Genomic DNA, 21,822 nt, shown 5'->3' with positions numbered 1-21,822 from the left:
ACAATTTTGATCAACTCATAAAACAATTTGTATTTGTACTTGAATAAACTAATCGAGTAGGATCAATAAATTTTTCTACAAAAATACTAATAATGACTAGATAAAATAGACTATACCTGAACTTTTATAATGCAGTTGGTTTTGCCATATATTCAAATATGTTCTTTTCAAAGATGGTGGCGTGCATATTCAATAGCTAGTTTCTGGTTTAGGCAGCAACTGAGAACTTAGCTGACCCAGAGGCCGCGTTGAGATAAGTTAACTCAACGACCTACATGTAATTACCATAGACCAACATAATTGTTTTCGGTACTCAAATGTTTATACAGCATTTAGAAGAGGCTATTATGACAAGTTTTCATTCTCCCTTACTTGAAGCGTTTGAAACATTTATAATAATATATCTGTAGCTGGATTACAAATTTTATTTTAGTCAACATGAGCAATAGAAAATATATTACATGCCAATAGAGCCGCGTAAGACTAGACTTTTATTACATTAGCCGATGTGAATACGAGAGATAGAGACAGGTTGTATTATGCGTTACATCATTTAAAGCAAGTCTGGGCATGTTTGTTAGCCTGAGAATTTTTACGGCTATGAAATTTTTGTGACTTTAATCTTCAAATATCTTGACAATGAGATCGTCTAACACAACAAACCACATATCAACTGAAAGACAGAAAAAAGTGCATTATTTTAAAATCAACTCAAATTTGACGCAGGCACATCTTTAAAAACAGTAATTTTAAAGCATACACAACTTTTATTAATCTGATATACCCTACAGGATGAAAATATTTAAATGATATAAAAATTCGCTATTTCGTGAACAGTCAATTCCTCGAACTACTAAATTCCGCAAAAAATTAGTTCATTTTTTAATCACAAGGGGAATAAATACTGCCTCAAATTAAAAACTAGCCGCCAGGCATGAATACTAAACTTAGCTGAGTTCCAAAACCTTTTTATAATCATCGCCAGGGGTTATTGTTAACCCCTATGCCAATGCATGACACTTCTTTACAACATTGTTTAAGGTTGTGCCAAGATATGCAGAACGGTGTCATTGCAAAAATGGCCGCTAGGGAGAAGTACAAAACAGAGCCGAGTTCTAAAACTTTTAAAAACCAATGCCGGGGCTTCGAGTTAGCACTATTGCCAATGGATCAAATTTCTTTACAAAAGTATTCAAGGTTTTTAAAAGTTATTCGACATTGTGTCGTCATCGCAAAAATCTCTTCTACAGTCTTTTTACATTGAAATTAACTCCATCAACCTCTGATAACGAAGTTGAGGATGATAATGATCCGGACATTATGGTATGTACTTTATTTGATTTGCAGTGCAGAAATGTATTTGCATAATTAACTGTGTTAGTTAATTATTTTGTTTAAAAATTTATAATTGTTATTAAATACATCAGCGATTATTTTTGTACTTTCTTCACACTACTTAGCATTTTTTTGTGTCTACTGCAGATTGAAAAAGACAAGTAGTAATAGTCACCCCGACAGGAATATCGGCAGAGAAACAACCAGTCAACCTAGACCCCGTCGATCAACAAGAACAACTCCTTGATATCACTGCAGCAAACATGATTATATTATATATTCTATTTAATGTATAGATATACTATAATTTATTACAAACGTGAGTGTACAAATAAAATATTTCAAATACAAATAAAAGGTTTCAAACGATGAATGGAGTAACAAAAACGCAGCTCTATATCGTTGTCACTGTCTTGGGTAGATGTTAAATGTGATTATCTCGCTACTACTTAGCTGGTAAGTGGGTTATTATTAGAACTTTCTTTGTGGTTCACTATTGCAAAGTTCTGCTGGTTGGCCAAAAATTTGTGCTAGTAAAGGCGTTTTTGTTCTGTTTTAAAACAGTCATATTCTGCTCGTTAGCAGCTGTGGTCACTTCTACCTCTATTTCTAGGCCTCCCTGAATGATTGGTGATTTTCTAGGAATGACATCTACCACCCTTGCAGTCATTGTGCTTCTGTGTATAATGAAAATTCTCTCTCACACACTAAAACAAATTACAAAGGGTAAGGATGGAAAAAATAAATATTACGTTTTATGGAAGAACCAAAGTAAAATTCAATTAGTATTTAGTAAATGGTTTTGAAAAGAAACTCCTTACTTACCACAAGTTGTTGGTTCACCAAAAACCTCCAAATTGATTAATGTTCGTGAAAACCTCTGAACGCAGCAATAAATTTATAGCTTAGCATGATCGACTTGTATGTGTAAGCTAAATAGAAACCAAAAGACGAGGTGTGCGCATGCGAAGGGTTAACTGTATTGCTAACCACAAAAAAGTTAACTCCTAATAGAGAGTGATTGCGTTCAACCAGGAATAAATCAGTCCGCCAATCTACATGAAAAAGGCAATTTGCGCAAAACTTAACTTCGGGAATAAATTCATCCTGCAGGGTATTGCTCAATGACCTTACTTTTGTCTCTTATTTTGCTGAGTGAGGGAATGTCTATTGATGGCAGACTTTCTTCAACCAATTGTTGTATGCTACTCTTAATCTCACTGTAGCTTGACAAAATGTCACACTGCAAAATCACATGAAACAAATGAAATACTTTAATGCTATTACAAATGAATACACACTACAAAATATGGCTTCCACAAAATATGAGAAAATCGAGATACCTAAAAATTTTGAGCAAGTTCCTACCTCGAAATACAAGAAAATTTGGAGACATGAGCATACGATGAGGTTATTGATGCCGCAACTACGCAGTAATTATTATTTGTACTTATAATCAAATGCTTTGCAAAACAATTAAAAGGTATTAAGAAGTCATAGTGCAACTGAGGCTAAATAGCCAACCTGAACAAAGCTAATGAAAAAATTGAAAGGAAAACAAACTTGGAGCTAAGTTTAGTGGAAAATTAAACTTAGCTTGTAGGGTGTGCTTAGTAAGCTAAAGTCATTTTAGTGAAATCAAAGTATATGCTTTGTTTCGCCCCATCACAAAAGTCTAGTGTTTTGAAGGCGCTGATGTCTGTCATGTAGCTACAAGGCACCCTGCCTGTATCACAGGTAAAAATTTTCAAACAGTAATGTATGCCACACTGTAGTAAAGCTAAGCTTTATAGCAGATCGTTACCGATAAACATGTATTTGTCCTTTCATTTGCGTAGTTAATAAATTACAACAACTTAAAACATGCTTTCATCAAAATATCCTGTTTTAGCAAGTCTTTTGTAAATCCAAAATTGAAAATGTTTTTTTTAGGTGTTTGCTGCAGAAAATATTGATTTTAGATGCAAGAAAATCGACAGACGAGCCAAGTTCTTGATTGCATAAAGATTGTAGATCAATATTTGACTGTACTAAAAATATAAAACAACTTAAGATGGACTTAGCCTAGTTTTGCCACAGCGAGTTCTTTTCATCATTTTATTCTGTCTCGGAATGTACCTGAACGTCTTTCGTACCACCGGGTAGACTTATTTTACACTTTTAAATACCACAAATGTGTAACATTCAGCCAGATACGGTCCAGGATTTCTCTTATTTGAGTAAATGCAAGCTTGTGCACGCATGTCGATTTTTATTACAATGTACTGCACTAATTTTGACAAAAATCCATAAATGTATTCACTGAATAAAATGTTCATAACAAGCTCAAATGGGCATTGTTGAGTTTTTAATCAAGTAGATTGTGGGGCATTTATAATAAAAACTACAGCTCTGAGAATTTCAATTGAATGTGACAGGCTTAGAAGGGGCATGCCTTTTCACATTAAACAAGCCACAGATATTTCATAAAGGTCTGACATACTGCTGGTATAACACTTTCCTAACATAAAAAATGTTTTAGTAAAACTACTTAACAGAAAAACTTTTTTAACACATAGGAAATTGCTTTTATGAGAGTAAATATTATGCTGCGAAGTCAGAAGGCGATTAATTATTTGTAAGTTTAGTAAAAGCTTTGAAACTCTGTAAACTTACTTGCAACTATAAAATTGAAACAACTCAACTAATGGAAACTAAAGTGGTCCATAAAATGTTGCTTGGTAGCAGAATCGAAAGCATGGCAGATAACGCGGTACACGACGCTCAATTACCCACACTAATTAAAAACCTTCTAGCTTACTGCCAATGTAGCAGTATACCTGGTAAGGTACATGTATATATTTTTTCTATTGTGAAACATAGTCTGCAGATGGATGTTTACTGGGCTCATTACCAACCAATATTCTCAGAGACCAGGTAAAATGAACGAGCCTGGGAATAACACACCTGCAGCGGCATGAGGAAAATTATACATACTGATGTCAGCTGATACAACTTTTGCTAATAATTAGCTTCCAGTTTTATTAATATTAGTGTTAGCAAATTGTAAACCTAAGAATGTTTAATATTTTCACAATTTTTGAACTTTTAAAAGTTCAGAACTTTTTCTCCAGATGACAAAAAAGGGGATTTGTCAGTGATTTATGAGTTACTTAAAACCATGGCAAACAAATTTTATTACTCAGTCATGTTTTTAGTTCAGTTGCAGCATGTGTCAAAAGTTCCATTTTGTACTAATAGTATATCAATGTTTTTTTGGGTCAATGCTGCGAGACCATACAAATTAATCGGTGATCGATAACAACAGCGAGATTCAACATGGTTGATTGCATGCATAAATTAATTTCCTTACCCATAGTGATGAGCGCTTGTTTTAGTTACACAAAAAAGTTTTAAGCTTTTTTAAGTAGATGATACACTAAAAACACAAGAGAGTGTGACCTCATGTTACGAGGCGTCCAAAATCCTACTTATACCTGGAAAGCATGTTGAGCCCTGGAATCCGCTTTACGCCTGAGATTCCTCAACTGACTCCACTTAACAAGTATTTCATCTTCCAGAAAATCAGTGAAGAGAGTTTTAGTCTTTAGCCGGGCTTCTTTGAAATCTTCTTCGAGCTGATTGTATTTTGAAGCAAGTATTTCCATCTAAAAACCAATGAAGTAAAAAACATTTAAGTAATGACAGGGACTATTGAAAAGTTACCATAAATTACCTATAAGGAAATAGCTACCATTTAATATAATAAGATACATGTTTCTATTCAATTAAAGCCAAGAGCGCTAGGAAAAGATAACATCTCACCGGAATCCAGACTGAGTATATATTAATATTAAAATTAAATGCAGTACTACTCCACCACCTTTTAAAATTGAGGAATATTGGTGGACACTCTTATTATACAATCTCTCATCCCTTTAGGTATTTTAACGTAATAGTTAAGATAGTGATTATTAACAACTCAGGCAATTTATATAAGAATTTTAATGGAGTATATTTAGCAGCTTTAAACTGAGAAAAAATATTGTGTGAACAGGTAATTAAAATTATTCAAACTCTAAAAAAGAGAAGTAGTCCATTTAAAATATGCTTATATTATGGTTCAATCTATCAGTGGATGGTAGTTAATAAATTAAAAAAATTCCAAAAATGTTCAATCTTGACAACAATCACCGTTCGATACTATGAGAAAAGATTTGATAAGTGCGAGACCTTAGCATAACTCTTCACACAAAAAATTAACTAATTACACTTTGTTGGCCAATAAAGTAACCAAAAACGTTTATGAAAGATTATTGGTTAGAATTTTTTATATACTATCCATTAAAAACATATAACTTACAATAAAACATAACGAGCAGTAAAAATGCAGTTTGAATAAAAATAATGTGATTTAAAATAGGTTATTATACTGCCCATATTACCAATAGTGAAACTAAAAACATGTATGCTGTGTTTAACCATTGTTGGTAGCCAATAGACTAATTCCTACTGTCCTCCTAAAGATTAATTTAGACAAACCTTGAACAGATTTTGTCTGTCAAATTATGTTGATGTTTATTGTGAGCAGACTGTTAGAATGATTCAAGATTAAAATCGATTAAAACTTTAAAAAAAATTACAACTTCATTTCAGTTTAACCACAGAAAAAAATTCTCATGTTTCACATAAATTTGTCAAAACAGTTAACTGTGTTTTATCGTAACCAATCTTTACAGGAACCAGCATTATATTTGGTAGCAGTGTATCTTTGGTAAATCATAAGCTCCAGCAAATGAAATTGATGAAGCAAGGGATGGTATACCAAAAATTATATTGACATTATTACAATCTAATAAGATCATAATGTTTCTTGACAAAGCAAATATTTCATTGCAAATGTTGTGTTTCATGATACCTTGGCATTAAGCAAAACTCTTGATAATTTTGCAAAATTATTTTTGCTTCAGGGAGACAAACAAAATGTGGAAAAGATATGTCATTATGGTGAAGTTATTTCAGATATTTTTTTTATATTTTTCTATAAAAGATATGGATTGTTAAACGTTTAATAGGAAACCGGTGTTGAAGCTCCAATTTTATTTGACACAGGCACCTAAAAAGGTTGCTAACTAACTTCTGCAATAAATTATGACCAACACATAGCTTACTTTAATTATTGCTTAATATAATTTATAACTTTTCTACCATTTTATATACCCAACATTTTTTTGATAAAACTCAATGTAACAATTGTAAACATGAGTGGCAAAGCAAAAGCATTATACTTGATAGTAAAACATGAGATTAAATAACAAATTGAAATATTTTACCTGAAATCATCAGAATTATTTTATTATTTGCAATTGTTTTCAATGTTTAAAGTGGTCCAATTGCCAGAATGTTTCAGAAGTAACATCGGTATTATTTAAAAGCTCAGAAAAAGGTTTTGTGCAAAACAGCGTCATTTGTTCCTATCATCATGATAAATGATATTTCCTACTGCATTGCATGATTGTACTCTAAAAGTCTCTTTGCAACTTCAGATGTTATATTGGAATTTCTGCTGAATCTGAGTGTTCTAACAATGACCAAAGTTTGCAGACTTTTTTCTTGAACAATTTTGACAATAAGACCACCTCCAACATTAAATAATTCATGCTAATGATAGAAACTTATTGATATGTTCTGATAACATTTACTGAAGTTTTGTATAACCTCATCTTTGCAAACTCAGTGAAGAAAAAGGCAATTTCTTAATAACTATTCACAATTAATCTAATCATTGATAAATTCATTAATCCAAAAATAACTTTAAACTTCTCTATTAACAAGATGACCTGCTCATCTTTTTTCTCATGGATCTTTTGAACCATCTCTGTTGTTTCTTGGTCATACTCAGCAACTGTTTGAGAGGTGAACTTGAAGATTTTCTCTAAACCTTCTTCCTTCTCAATCATTTCTTTTTTTAGCTTGTTGATCTCATCATTCAGAAGGTTAACAAGGTCATCCAAAGAAATCAGTTTGTGGGAATCTCCTGCATCGAAAATGTACCAAAAGATGCTTAAATTACTAATAAATACCAGGTAATCACTGTTCAATACTTACGCAAACATTCTGAATCCGACCTTTATTGATGAAACTAGTCTACGGCATAAAAAATGGCACAAAAATTTCTCTTCCGTGTTATTAAAGTGTTAAAAAATTATTTCAAGTATTAGGTTGATTGAGGATATAATTTTGTAAGAGATGGCAAGTTTGCATAAACAAACTTCACACAAGCTTATTGATGCAGTCTCACAATTAATGAACCCTGAAAGATAACAGCAGATAGAATGAAGCAGGTAAATTAAATGGAATTGTTCAGAGGTTGTTTATGTACATTTTTAAATATAATATAGCTGAACCCTTTGTAGCACCTGCATTGCTTATTGATACAAAATCTTTGAAAAACTAAGCTGTTACCATCAGTACAACCTCCAAGAGAAGCGAGGCATCCGAGATAAACCATCTTAAAGCATTTTCTGCATCCCATGTTGATTGGTTTGTTGTTATGATCAGTACAGACTCCGCTTTTCTGACTTTTCATCAGCTCATACTGCTCCATAGTAACAGTTGAATGAGGTTCTTCAAACTCATCATAGAACTCTTTGTGTAACTGTAGTGTAAATGTAGGTTAAAGTTATACTGAGAGTTTGATTTTTGGATTCTGCATGCATTATAAACGTGATTTATTGATGTTAGTTAAGTTTTAATATTCATTTGTAGCATTTTTTGATTATATAAACATAAATTTCACTGTTTCTCTAAATTTGGTTGGTCTGTCGGTTTGATCTCAATATGGCGACAAAGTATGGAATCGGAAATTTCCAAGCATACTGGATTTAAATTCCCAACCTCTAATCTAAAGACCTTCATTTATTCAGTACAATACCCATTCCACTGGTTGTGCCATAAAATAAATAATAATAATTATTTATTTTATGATAATGATTAAACATATCAATATCTTTTTTTTTTCATACTTAACAATGCAGCTAGTGTTATGCGAGAAACCATACAAGAAATGAATGAACCATTTTGAAGAAATATGCTTGAGCTCACACAGCTGAAAAGATAATTGCAATCGGTATAATTGCGTAATAGACACTGCAGCCAGAACAGTATGAGATAAAAAGAAATCGATGCAACACGCAGAAAGAAACAGAGTACAGAAAAATAAGCAAAGTTCCTTCATTCAAAAGTTGAAATGGTCAATTTTTTACGTGATAACTACAAAAGTTTTTGTATGAAAAACATTTTAATAGGTATGCATTGCTAGATACTCAAGTAGTTATTATATAAATTAGAAATTTCCAGCTTGGTAGCATACATTTTGATAACATCATTATCGATGCCTAAACTCAGCTTTTGATAGATCACGGCTCATAAATCATCTTCCGTTGCACACAAACCAGTTTTGGTTGCCTGCGGAAGAACAATATCACTGAATGTGATCGACTCACATGCAACATCGTTTAATACACTCATGACCTTAAAACCTGTGGCGAAGTTTTGAATAATTCAGTTGACAAATTGAGAGCTTCGATAAATTGGACCAACTAAAATATCTTTAGAAACTAATTTTATGCAATGAATATCGAATTGTAGCAGAAATTACCAGAATCGCAATGGTTTTTGTGCCAGCAGTTAAAAGTAGCTAAGTTACAGCAGCTTTTTTATTGTCATGGCAATGGTTCAAAATGCGATACTAATTGGCACAATATGCATCAAATGCTAAAATAATTTGCAAGGTTTGCTTAACCATTCAGAGTTGTATGCACTTGGCTGCGAAACGATTAGCGGAAAGCTTATAAAAACCAGTTTAAGTGTTGGCTGGGTAAAAGCGCCGCAAACACACTTGAAAGTTAAGTTCCTAATTTTTTTAAACTCAACAAAATCGGTATTCTAAGATCATGTACAACTCAAACTGAAACTTATTTTCATCAACCAAATATTTTGTACACAAACACTCATTCATATATTTACAACTACAAATAAGCTGCGACTATGTACGAATGCCCCTGTATGAAGTGTTTGGAAGCATTCCATTCAGTAGAGTTCAACGCCACAGCGTAGCTGTCAGAGCTACCATAACAATCACTTTTCTCGGTACACCAAAAGCCTTGAGAGTTTACAACCCTTACATCATTTGATTTATTTTCATACTGATCAGACAAAAGTTTACCAACGATCACACGATCAAATAAATCATTACTTTACCATTTTGAATGTCGAGCCGTATGTTGACTGTTTTTTTTCAACTTTTATTTTTCCATAGGATTTGCAATTTTTTGAGCTTTTAGAACAGGGCAACAACCCTCAGTTAACTGCTTCATATTGTAATTCATTGACTAGTATCTTGTTGATGATATTTAAAATTCACTAGCGTTTACATTCTACGTTGATTGTTACTAAGTAACAGCTTATAAACGTCAACCGAAAGCGACAGATGAGTCGTTTCACAATGCAACCGAAAAATGGCATTTTTTTCGTTTCCCAACTAAAGGGTTAAAATAGCTGAGATAAAATAAAAAAGTACTCTACTTCTTCTAAAACTTCATTTCATGTTTTGATCCACTGGTTTGTTGCACCAAAATCTCAGAAGTTTTACTCATTTTTTATGAACAAGTTCAAAATTTCTACCTTAAACACTGGTTTTGTGCCAAAACTCTATTTTCAAGAAATACACAAAACTGAAGGCTAATATCGCATAGCTTGAAAATGGAACATGTTCAAAGTAACACATCAAAATTGTATATATTTCCAAGGCATTGGGATCATGATAGACCCAAAATTGTGAGAGTATGAACTATCATAAAATAGGTCTGTCAAAGGAAACTTCTTACATGAATCACACATTAAATAACAAATGGTACAAATGTTAACAGCTACATTTTGCATATATCATTGAAATAAAAACCATATAAACCAATAATTACCTTGTGGTGCTTTGCACAAAAAACCTTATCACATGACACACAATATGAAAATGCCTGTTTATCGTCTTCTCCTTTCTTTGAGCAGACATCACATGATCGAGACTTGTTTTTAGCTACATCATACGATGAAAGCTTATCCAGAGGCACGCCACAAACTACTCTAAAACATAGAAGTAAGTCTCAACAACTCTTTGACGAGGGATTATACAAGTTTTCAAAAGTTTAACAAGGTTCATTCGGCATTGATGAACATTTATGATATGACAAGTAGCTGCAGATCGATATATTTGTCTAGATAATTTAGTACATGGCAAATGAATTCATAAGCTCAGAGTGCTATATTGCCAGATGCTTTTTTAAAGAGCGTAAACTTCAGCTTCGAACGCTTTTGAAATGCATCTTAGTGGTGAACCAAAAATGTGGTCAATTATTTTGGGCACTCAATCGAATAAAATATGCCTTATGTTGACAAAAATGAATTAACAAGAGTTTTCTTAGTTGTACTAAAACGAAACTGTTTTCCTATATTTCTTGATATACATGTACTTGTTTTCGACCACCAAAATGTTTTTTGCCATTAATGACTTACTAATATTTTTGAAGCTCTTTGCATTGCTATTTTTACAAAAAAAAACATAATAAGTCCCAGATAAATAAGCATAACCAAAACAAGCTCTGTATTAACTCTGTATTTTACTGCCAAATAAAATTCTGACCAACTGGTTATTCTGCCCAAATTAATTCGAAAGGATTTTTCGAAAAACCGATTTGCCATTAGTATTTAAGCAATATCTCAATAATCCAAACAGTTATTGTCTCACTTTAAAATGTGTTTTATTCAAACCAATATCATCTACAAGATGAGTATTAAATTGATTAGTGAATCCTGTTTTGGCAAAATCTATGGCACTTTATTTGCGATGAACAAATGTGGTGTGCTTCTCAATGCCATGACAATAACGATCTGGTTTTCCTGTATGAAAGAATAATTAGAACTGGAAATGTTGAACCAGAAAATTTTCTTTTGGTTACGCACGATTGGCAACAAGGGTGCTCCTTTGGAGACAAAATTTGATTGGTCTAGCAAATGTGTCGGTTGTGTAATGAAAAGAAAATAGAAAGGCTAGTGATAAGCCGATACATCGGCTTACTGTAAGCACTTAGAGTAAGCACAAAAGAGTTGAAGACATAAACTGTAATTTAGTCTTCAAACATGGTGGCAATCAAGTTACCTCCAATTTTAAAAACCATCGTGAACAATGAAAAATTTCAATCATTGCTGCTAAAATCTACTAAGATTCAGTGTGGTTCACCCTTAAATTGCATACAAGCATGAACCGACCAATGGACCTGCAATGGCTGCCAAGTATGGCAACGTTCATAGTGCATAGACCTGTGTCAATAAAAAAGTTGATGATTTAACTCTTTCACTGGCGTAGATGCATTTATGCGTCTTCTATGGTCAACTGCAGTAGACACATTTTTGCGACTTTTCCAGCAATAGTGTAATAACCTAAATTTATTACCCTTGATAACATAACCAATGATCTTTAGGATTTTTATGGTATTGACAGTGTTGTCCGAGAAGTTCTTCATAAAATTAGCCAAAAATAACGAAGCAATTTTAAACTTTCATTTGGGACATTCCAAATTTTAAACCAACATTTTTTTTCTTTAAGATGTTGGAACTATTTTGTGTTATCTGGCTTCGGTAAGTACCTCCTGCGTTAGAAACTAAGACTTACTTATGTTAACTATGATAGCTGATTCATATTCAGGTTTGGTGATTAAACAGACAATTAAAATAGCAGCAATATCTCTGATTGTGGTGAAAGTCATAGTTTCATAAAGTTAAAAAACATTAAGGAGGATCGTTCTACATTCGAAGCAATCAGAGCTTAACATAGCTTTATCAATGCACAAAATATAGATGCACTGAATTTCTTACATAGCCAGGTAACTTAGCTAGGCAACTTCTTAACTTAACGGAAGTGGTGTTAGCATTCATTGTGTTTACTTTACAGTTCAAAGTCTTTGGTTAATTTGCAAAGTGCTTGTATTTAGACAAACTGTTTTAATCTGTACGTGGGTCATTATCTCCTTTGAAGCAAAAGCCTAATAAACTTGATAAGTTTTCCATTGAGTCACAGGACCCTACTGACAACTGGCACAAAAACTACCGACCAGAGTAAACAGAAGTTTTCATTTGTAGGGTGGTAAACTAGTATACCTATATTTCATCCGTAGCTGGACCGATGCAACTTTGGTAATATATGTAATTCGCATAAGAGTATTGCAAAATCTTTGCCATAACTGCAGTTTAAAAACTAACCAAAAAATATCTAGAATGAAAGACTCAAAGACACAACACTCTGTAACAAAGGGGATAATCTAACAACAACCGGTAGCCTAAATATTTAGGCTATAATTGACAAAAATGTTCAATATTTGGACCAAATGAAACAATTAAATATGTGACGATCAACCTACAATTTAACTACAATGACTAGAAGCATGGAAGTAACACAACTAATGTAACTAGCACTCTTTTTACTTGTAGTTATGCAGAGTGGTTTTTACACACTGCGGCCGACCGGTTAGAAGTAGTGCTGGGACTATATCAAAAATTCATTTCGGTATGATATGATGGCAAAGCCAACCGATATATCGGTTATGTTATTCGGAGTTGTCTTACCTGTCGAAAAAAGCTGCCATGGGAGAACAACTCCTAATTAATCCATGTACCAGTATAATTATTTGAAGAATTGGGTATCAGATAGAATAGATAATCCTTCAGTTGATGTGACATCAGTCTATCATTGTCCGCCATCTTTATGGAGAATTTTTATCGTTAAAAACACAAAGCTTCTGCAATTAATTATTGCGAACAAAGCTTTTGTTTGCAAATTTTTTATCATACTATTAAAACAACATCGGAAAATACTATTAATCATGTAAACATCAAAGATACTTACACAGTCAGATGGTAGAGACCATATTATAGTCACCAAATTATTAATAACAATTAATCTTGCCACAATCAATATTTATAGAGGATCTATTCTTCAGACCTGAACTCTTGTATATAATATCAATCAATTTATTTTTGTAAACGTTATCCTGCATTACTTATTTGAAGTCATCATCTCATGTAAATTTTCTTTCAATTTTTACACTAATAATCTCAAACTAAACATGAATTGTTCACTACTATCTCGCATTTGTGATACTTTCACAATTTCCATTTCATTTGATAATATACCTCCAAATAGAGGCTTTTTGTTATTTTGTTATCAGTAAAATTAAATATTAATAACTAACATACTATTTATCAAGAGAATGACGATAGTTTTCTACAAAGATGGCGGCTTTTTTGTAGATGAGCGCAAATGCAAACAAGGTGATGACGTCAAAAAACTTCTTTATCTATATTATCGTCGATATCCGATATTTTGATATGGGCAGAAAGCACTTGGTACGGTCGGTATCAGAGAGTGATATCGACAATATACCGAAATATCGTAAAATCGTCCCAGCACTAGTTAGAAGTGGACTGAATGCAGTTACTCAAGGTGTAATTGAATTCAGGGATCAGTCCAATACCTTGTGAGCAAATGTAACTTTAGCCTGGCAATACACAAGGCTAGTATTGGAGTGTGATAAGGTTACTAAAGTAAAGCGCAATCTGCTGAGCTGCTGGAACTTTTTGGCTTATATGGTTCTCTTTGATGATAATAAAGTTATCGGTTTTGTTCTATGGTACTCGAAACTCTGAACAGCTGAATTTGTGAAAATACAAGCATTCGCAATGGTGATGCGTGTAACTATTGTGGCACAAAAAACACAAAGAGACAATAATTGACATGAAGGTTGATATTGAGATTTTATGAAGCACTCCAGCGATTCCAGAAAACTATCCGTAGTACTAGCTACATTTGTTTACTTCAGATTGGAAATACCCAAACAGTTGTTTTATTACCATCATTAAAATAGCTAATCCCAGCCAAACATTGAATTTTTCTTATTTTATTATATTATAACAATCTTATAAACATTGATTGCTAACAAAATATGCTTGATAGACTTAACCTGCATTCAAATATGCAAGCTACGAAGTAGCCTTTTCAAGGCTTGCAATCTTCTTTTTTCTATTTAATAACTCACACGACACAAAAACGGTAACACAGGTAAATTGATGAGAAATTAGTAAATTGATTCCTTGTTTTAAGCATAAAATAAAAAAATCATGGTATTTCCTACCCAAGCTGTGGGTAGTACAAATATTTTGACTTGCTAAGGGTGTTCACCTACAATAGTCTCTTGCTACATGTATGTTACAGATCACAGTTCAAGTTCTCTGTACTGCTCGGCTAAAAAGGTCTGGTAAAAACTTAAAACAAAGAAAATGTCATTTAAAAAATTGAACAAGAATAACACTTGAAAATACCTAGAAAAACAAATTTACCACCATGTGACTTCCTTTTTACATCAAACCCAGTTTATCACATTGCAAATATTCAGAACAAATGAAGTCCAAATTACACCTCGTACTATGTACATAAATTATTTGGTTTTAAAGACCGGGACTAAAGTTAAAAATAAAGTGAAAGTCAGCAAAAATAACTTCAATTGCCGTTATTTTATACATGTAATAAAGATGTGGTTACATCAAAAAATTCGATTTAATGAAATTAAGACCCATAAAAGGCTAAAACATCAGCTACATTTTGATGCCATTTTGTCTTTGTAGAACAACCCTGTCCAGATATATATGCATTTGAATGAGGCCCTCGTTTAAAAAGCTCATGTTTCAGCAGGTACTTTTTTGTGACGTCACTAGTAATACATCTGAAAAAAACCACAAGCAATAAAAATAAGGTTGCTTCATTAGCCAATCATCAGCGCGAATTTTTTATATAGTACGTAATAAAAGTTATAACTCGTAAAACATGTTGTCTGTGATCTCAAATTTAGAGATTTTACTCTATTATTAAATCACATGGATATTGATATTTACTATATTAATCAACATCGTTATTTTGATGAATAACTCGATCGACACTATTTATTGGCGAACAAGATAATTGTAAAAATTGCTGTGAAGTTACTGCGCAGGTGACTCCGAGTTTTCTGGGCACCAGGTGGTTAAAGTTCAACGGAGGAACATCAGAGGAACATCGGAGAATGGAGGTAAATTTATCTCTTACTTTGAGTCTCCTATAGGGTTTCCTGTTGAGTTTACATTCAGATTATATTTCCCTGTTTGAGGCTAAAATTTAATTTCCTGCGTGCGATATATGTATGTACAGTGATTTCTTGACGGCTTCTCTTTAATCCATGGCATCTAGCAATACAATGGCTTAGATTGATGAATATACTAAAAGTAAAATTTTAGTACTCATTAGCTCATTCGCAGCCGACGAATTCCTAGGCGATTAGCCCAAGATACCGCTAATTTTTCAGAAAATTGTCGTAGCTCAAATTAGTACTACAGGAGACAGACTTGAGATAATTTATTCAATCAAATTTCAACAGAACCAACCAAGTCTCCTCTTTCAAAATATATTACATTCATATAGACACCTCGTATTTCTTTTATGTAGATCCGTGCCTCAAAAAAGGTAGTTTCAGGAAATTTCCAATTTTGAAAAAATTGTTATTTGCTGAAACAAAGTTAGATTTGCACCATAAAAATTACAAAATATACAAAGTTTGACTGAAGTTACTCGTTTATTACTGACAATACATATTTATGATTATTATTTATACATATGCAGTTAGTCATGAACATGAAAATCATGAAACTCTAACTTCAAACTTTTCCTCACGAGCATCATCCTTCAAACAAAATCATATCAAATCTATATGCCAATATAACTCAAATAAAACATCATGAAAATGTTTCAAATAATACAAATATGTTCAATAACTTTGTTCTTGACTTTTCAGACTTCATAGATAGCTCTAAGAATCAATATGATCCTATCGAAACTGAAAGATAACGTTAGTCCGACTACGGCTGGCAGCGTGAAAAGTGCATTTTTATTCTAGCACAACAATTCAAATTGGCAAAATTAAAAGTTAATAAAAACTTTGAAACACTCAAAAAAATTTTTTGATTTGATTTATGCAGTCTTTCAATGTCTTACCCCTTCTGAATCTGCATATTCACTTCTGAAGTAGAAAAAAAAATTATCACGAAGATAAAATTTCAAGTTGGCATGATGATTTCCGGTTTTGGTAGAAACTTAGATGGGTGTACTAATTTGGTTATAACTTTCGCTGGAGACGTCATAGAGGCATATTTTAAAGTTTGTCTGATTGGCCAGAATTTTTTATTTCTAACTAATCAAAAATATTATTTTATAGTTTAAAAATAACGATGCAAGGAGTGGGTAAATTTCAGACGCGAGTTAACTCGCGTTGGGTGCATAGCAACGTTATAAATATGCGAGTTAACTGGTGCCTGGGTGCGAATGAGTTAATACATGTAGGCTACTAATTAAAAAAATTATAACTTTTTCCTATCACTAATCATCGTTTTATATTTTTTATTGGTTCACCTAGCTACATTTGCTTCAAATTTTCTGTGGCAGTTTTATCTAGTAAATGAGATTGATGATTTGACTTAAGGTGTTCACTTTTCACTTGTAGAAAGTAAAAAAAATTGATTGATCAATGCAAATCTTAAACTTCCAGAACCAAAGCTTTGAATCATTAGCTTGGCGTGCTCATGCCTTTGTTAAACATTTATTCGTTTTTTAAATTACACTCGCAATCTATGAAATCCCAATTTGAAAGCTTTCAGTAGATACGCTTTAGAATGACATATCTATGGATGACATATATTTATTGCATTTGTTTTACTGATTACAGGGTGTTTATGTCGTCCGACCAGCCGAAGCAGCTTTGTCAGTGTGGAAACTGCCACGAAGGGGAAAGAGAGACTTGAATATGTGCTGCATAAACCATGATGTCTTGTTTGAGTTTGGTGCAGTAGATGAATTTGTCTTATTGTATCAGCTAAAACTATGTGAGTGGCCACGACTTGATGAATATCTTTAATAAAAGCTTTATGCCGAGATGAAAATATATTTCGCTTGTAAAAATTATATAAAATAATATTGTTGAAGATAATGCAAAACATGATTTGCAGAATATTGTAGTGAATTGGATACGGTATATGGATGTCGGCAAAACTGGAGAATGTGAGTTCAAATCCAGTTTGCAGCAGACTTCCCATCCTTAAAACCTTATCCCTATGTATTTTCTTGTCAAAGACGCAGTTTGTTATTTTACTTACGGTAGTAAGAAACCAGTTTTCGGTGTGGGCATTGATATACAGCCCCGCCGCAAGGATAGGCGACGAACATAATGTGGGCGGGATTTTTGGGAGGCTGTATACGTAAGTAAGGGTAGCGGCGGAACTGTGCTGATACAAAGACCTTATTCTACATAGCTGGCTTGACAGAATTACCGTAGACCGGTAGAATTGGAAGTCGGTACTTAAATGTTCACACAGCATTTGGAGAACGTGAGTAAGACAAATTTTCAATTTTCGTTATATGAGGCCTTTGAAACATTCATAATAATGTATTGGTAGCAAGATTTAAAATTTTATTCTAACCAACATGAGCAAATGCAAATTAAAATATATGCCAATAGAGCCGCGTTGGACTAGACTTGTAATGCAAATAGCCAATGTTAATACGAGATATAATACTGACAGATAAATCACGCGTGACATCATTTTGGGCAAGTCTGGGCATGTTTTTTGGCCTGAGCGATTTTACCGCGATCAGATTTTTTCGATTTTAATCTTCAAATATCTTGGCAATGAGATCGCCTAACACAACAAAGAACATATCAACTGATAGAGAAAAAAATGCATTCTTTCAAGATCAACTCAAATTTGACGCAACCACATCTATAAATACAATATGTTTAAAAAGCATTTTAGGGGTTTTGGAGTTTAAATTTGGCTAACACACATACTTTACCGATTTAATTTCTATTTCACAGATTTTCATTTATCGCGGAGGCCTCGATCCCAATTAACAATGAAGTGTTAGATATTGCTTTATTTGTATCAACAAATATCTTTTACTAAGGGTGTACCAAATAAGTTAAAGCAACTTATATTTTAGCCAAATAAAACAGACTTCAAATGTAACAGCGTTACTGATTTATCCAACCAAACTCGGAAGATGCACACAAAAGCGCCACAGCTAGGAACAACCTTATTAGCTATCACAAATAATCTCAGCGATTTGATGTATTCTGATGTTTTGAAACTTTTATGATTAATATTTGGGCAGTTTGCCAGCTAAAGATTTAGTTTGACACGAATATGAACTTGTCTGAAACTTTACTAAAGTTTATTAGAAAGTATCATCAGTTTATATTAATTGCTGCAGTTTAAATGTTTGAATGATTTGACTGCAAGGATTTTACAATATTGAAATTGACAAAAACTAATTGCTTTTAAATTTCTCAGATTGAGAGAAAGTGCAATTATGACATCTATTCTTGCAAAGCAACGGATATAATACAGATACCATGCAGTGCAACTGGAACACAATAGCTGATATCCACTATCGCATACGCCTTTTCATTGGCCATTTGTTTGTGAACAATTTAGTGATTGTGGATTTTTAAAGATTTGAACTAGGTCCAGTTTACTTCAGAAGAGCGTGTGAATATATCCTTATGGTCGACATGTCTAAGTAACTAAGGCCATATCATAGCATCTTATTGTTTACTTGAATAGGAATGAAACATTTTATTTTAACCAGTAGTCCTAATCATTGAAGGGATACATTAGCATAAAGCATTTAATAATTGTGTATACTTTAGGGCAGCTTTAGTCAATATGTGGAGCTCTCATGGTTAAGTTGCACTGAATGTAAGCATTTCATGCATGCTAACAATACATATAGCAATAATTATATGGAGAAACAATCGCTACTCAACTGCATCATGAAAATGTTCATCTTGCTAATGGAAATTTAGCTAAAATACAGCTGTTCCATGAGTTTCAAATGTGTTTGAAGAGACTGCTCATATCTGGATTTGAATTTAGGAAAATTTGATTAAAAACATTCACAATTTTTAACCAATACCTAAATATGAAATGCATGCGCCTAGCAACTTACCTGCAATCTTCCCATGGACAAATCAGCATGTTATTCTCATCATAAAAACCAGTCAAGCATTCAAGGCAATGTACATGGTTGCAGGTAAGTTGACGAGGGCTGGGGAGAGCCACTCCTTTTCTCAGACAAAAACCACATTCCACAGTGGGTTGGACAATTTCTTCCATCTCAGCCATATCTACAAATGCAATTTATACATGTATATTTTCTTATGATTACGAGTTTAAATAACGAATTCAACCAGTAATAACTAATACACTAAAGTTGTATGCATCTATTTTTCTTTTAAATAGAATGTCACCACACTTTATCACTTTTATTAACTAGAGAAAACATGTTTATGGCAAATTATTCTTATATATTATGATATATAAGAATGATGTAACTATGTCCTTATGACAATTATTGCATAACAATTCTGAGAAACATATTGGTAACCTGAGCGGTGATGGATTTCGCTATGAGCGAATAGGTAAGCACAGTTGTAACAAAACTAATATTAAAGTATAATTTTTAAAAGATTTTATCATTTTTATCTAAAATCATCTGCATTTTTCTATCATTTGCATTCGGTTTTGATGTTTGAGGTCGCCTGACTGCCAGATTGATTCATGATTAAAATGAACAAAACATTTTTCTGGTAAATGCCCTGAAAGAAAAAATTGCAAAATGATATCACTAGTCACTGTAATTGCTGTAGTTGATATCTCACAATGCATCTAACATGCAATGTTATGCGTCTTTATTATGTTGGTATCTTCTCAACTCTACTCTATATGTCACACATCACCCTTTTTCTTGATCTGAGCATTTTAATTGCAATCAAGTGTCATCAATTGCGCGCTTGTAGTAATTCTATCAGTCATATCACTTGAAAATCAGAAACAACCATATATGATAAAAATACTTATGGCTTCTGACAAAAATTACTAAAATTTAATGCAAGTGTAACATTGACTGATGCACGCTATCCAGTTAAGAATTGCTAGAGCAGGAAGAAATGCTCACTGTTTGTGAGTGTTTTTCTACTAAAGGACTTATAGCAACATCTTGCTAAAATAAGTTTGAGCTTCAAAATTAGAATTTCCTAAATTTGACATGCCAATATAACTTATTTAATTTTATGTTAATTGCATATATTTTGCAGGAACCTTTCAAAATATGGATGACTCTTAATAAATAAATATGATATCCCTATCTTTTTAATTATGATACACATGTTGCAATTCAGGATAGATAATTTCTTCTGTAAAGGTAAGCTTTATGAGAGAGCACACCAGATGATAAACTTGTATAGCTGTATGCTACTAGTAATAACATGCATACTACTAGTCTATAGAGGGTGTTAATTGCTGAGCCAAACCAGTCAACTTAAGACTCTAAAGAAATGTTGGCAGTTAACCCAGTAATGCCAATGAACAACTCGCCAATCAGCTCACTAGTGCTTGTTTATTACAGTCAAACACGTAACAGATGTAAATTAGTAAGAATGTAAATTAGTAAGACGAGTCATAACATGCACTTGGCCTAGTCCTGTGGCTGTTGTATTCATTGACAGTAGCTGTGTTTCATCTTGGAATTATTGTCTAACAATAATGGCTTATGAGCCATTTGTTTGCTTTGGGAAAGCCAATCTAACCCGCTGTCCAGGCTGATTTCATTAAGAGGTGAGACGCTACTATCTACATAATTGCCGTACTAACTCTGTAATTATATATTATTATGCCGTGAAATACAATGTGAAATGTATGCATGCAATGTCTTCCAAGCTAAATTGCTGGTTTGCAGTCTTGTAAACCTTAATAAAGTGAGTCGGGAATATCTTACACTCAAACTTATCTGGCTTGAATATTACTAGGCCTACATAAAGGTTACACAAAATATCTTGTCTTTTAATTAAGTTTGATTACAAATCCTTTACATTATTACCATTGTTTTAGATATAATTGACAAATTTCTTTACTCACTTGTCAATGTTTAGTAGATTAGATTCCTCCTAGTAGTACCGGAACATACGTATGAAACGAAACTGCTCTGATAACGCGCTCCGAATAGTGTTAGCCTAAGCCTCAGAGACTACGATGCCTTTCATATCACGCAAGACTTGAATATTGAAGATCAACACATTGTTAGGACAGTCGGCTAATGTTGCGAAAACTCCGCGTATTGAAACGCTAGAAAAAGTTTTTTTAGATTCTTACTGAGTTTTGTTACACGTGTATTGTTTGGCCACTCAAGCAAAGAACAAACTTGTTCCAAAGTAAAATTTTGTTGACAAACTTATAACACTAAAAATAATAAGTGCTCAAACTTTGATATTTGGTATTGCTAGTATAACTTTGAAATATAATATTTTTTCTTCTAGTAGAACG

At 32.9% G+C, this 21,822-nt stretch overlaps 1 protein-coding gene across 1 annotated transcript in view; it reads right to left on the bottom strand.

Moving 5' to 3' along the window:
• LOC137398652 (uncharacterized) overlaps nt 1-21,540 on the bottom strand; it is a 41,242-nt gene extending 19,702 nt beyond the window's left edge. The window contains exons 1-7 of the mRNA XM_068084837.1: nt 21,418-21,540; nt 19,451-19,628; nt 10,296-10,455; nt 7,780-7,972; nt 7,155-7,351; nt 4,812-4,982; nt 2,470-2,578 (exon numbers count right to left, since the gene is read on the bottom strand). Of these exons, the coding sequence (XP_067940938.1) occupies nt 2,470-2,578; nt 4,812-4,982; nt 7,155-7,351; nt 7,780-7,972; nt 10,296-10,455; nt 19,451-19,626 (1,006 nt within the window). The 5' untranslated portion in view covers nt 19,627-19,628; nt 21,418-21,540. The remainder of the gene's footprint in view (nt 1-2,469; nt 2,579-4,811; nt 4,983-7,154; nt 7,352-7,779; nt 7,973-10,295; nt 10,456-19,450; nt 19,629-21,417) is intronic.
• Between the last annotated feature and the right edge of the window lie 282 nt (nt 21,541-21,822).

This window comes from Watersipora subatra, chromosome 6, assembly GCF_963576615.1.
Source record: "Watersipora subatra chromosome 6, tzWatSuba1.1, whole genome shotgun sequence".
In the NCBI taxonomy this organism is placed as follows: Eukaryota; Metazoa; Bryozoa; class Gymnolaemata; order Cheilostomatida; family Watersiporidae; genus Watersipora; species Watersipora subatra.
This window is presented reverse-complemented; position numbering and strand designations above follow the sequence as displayed.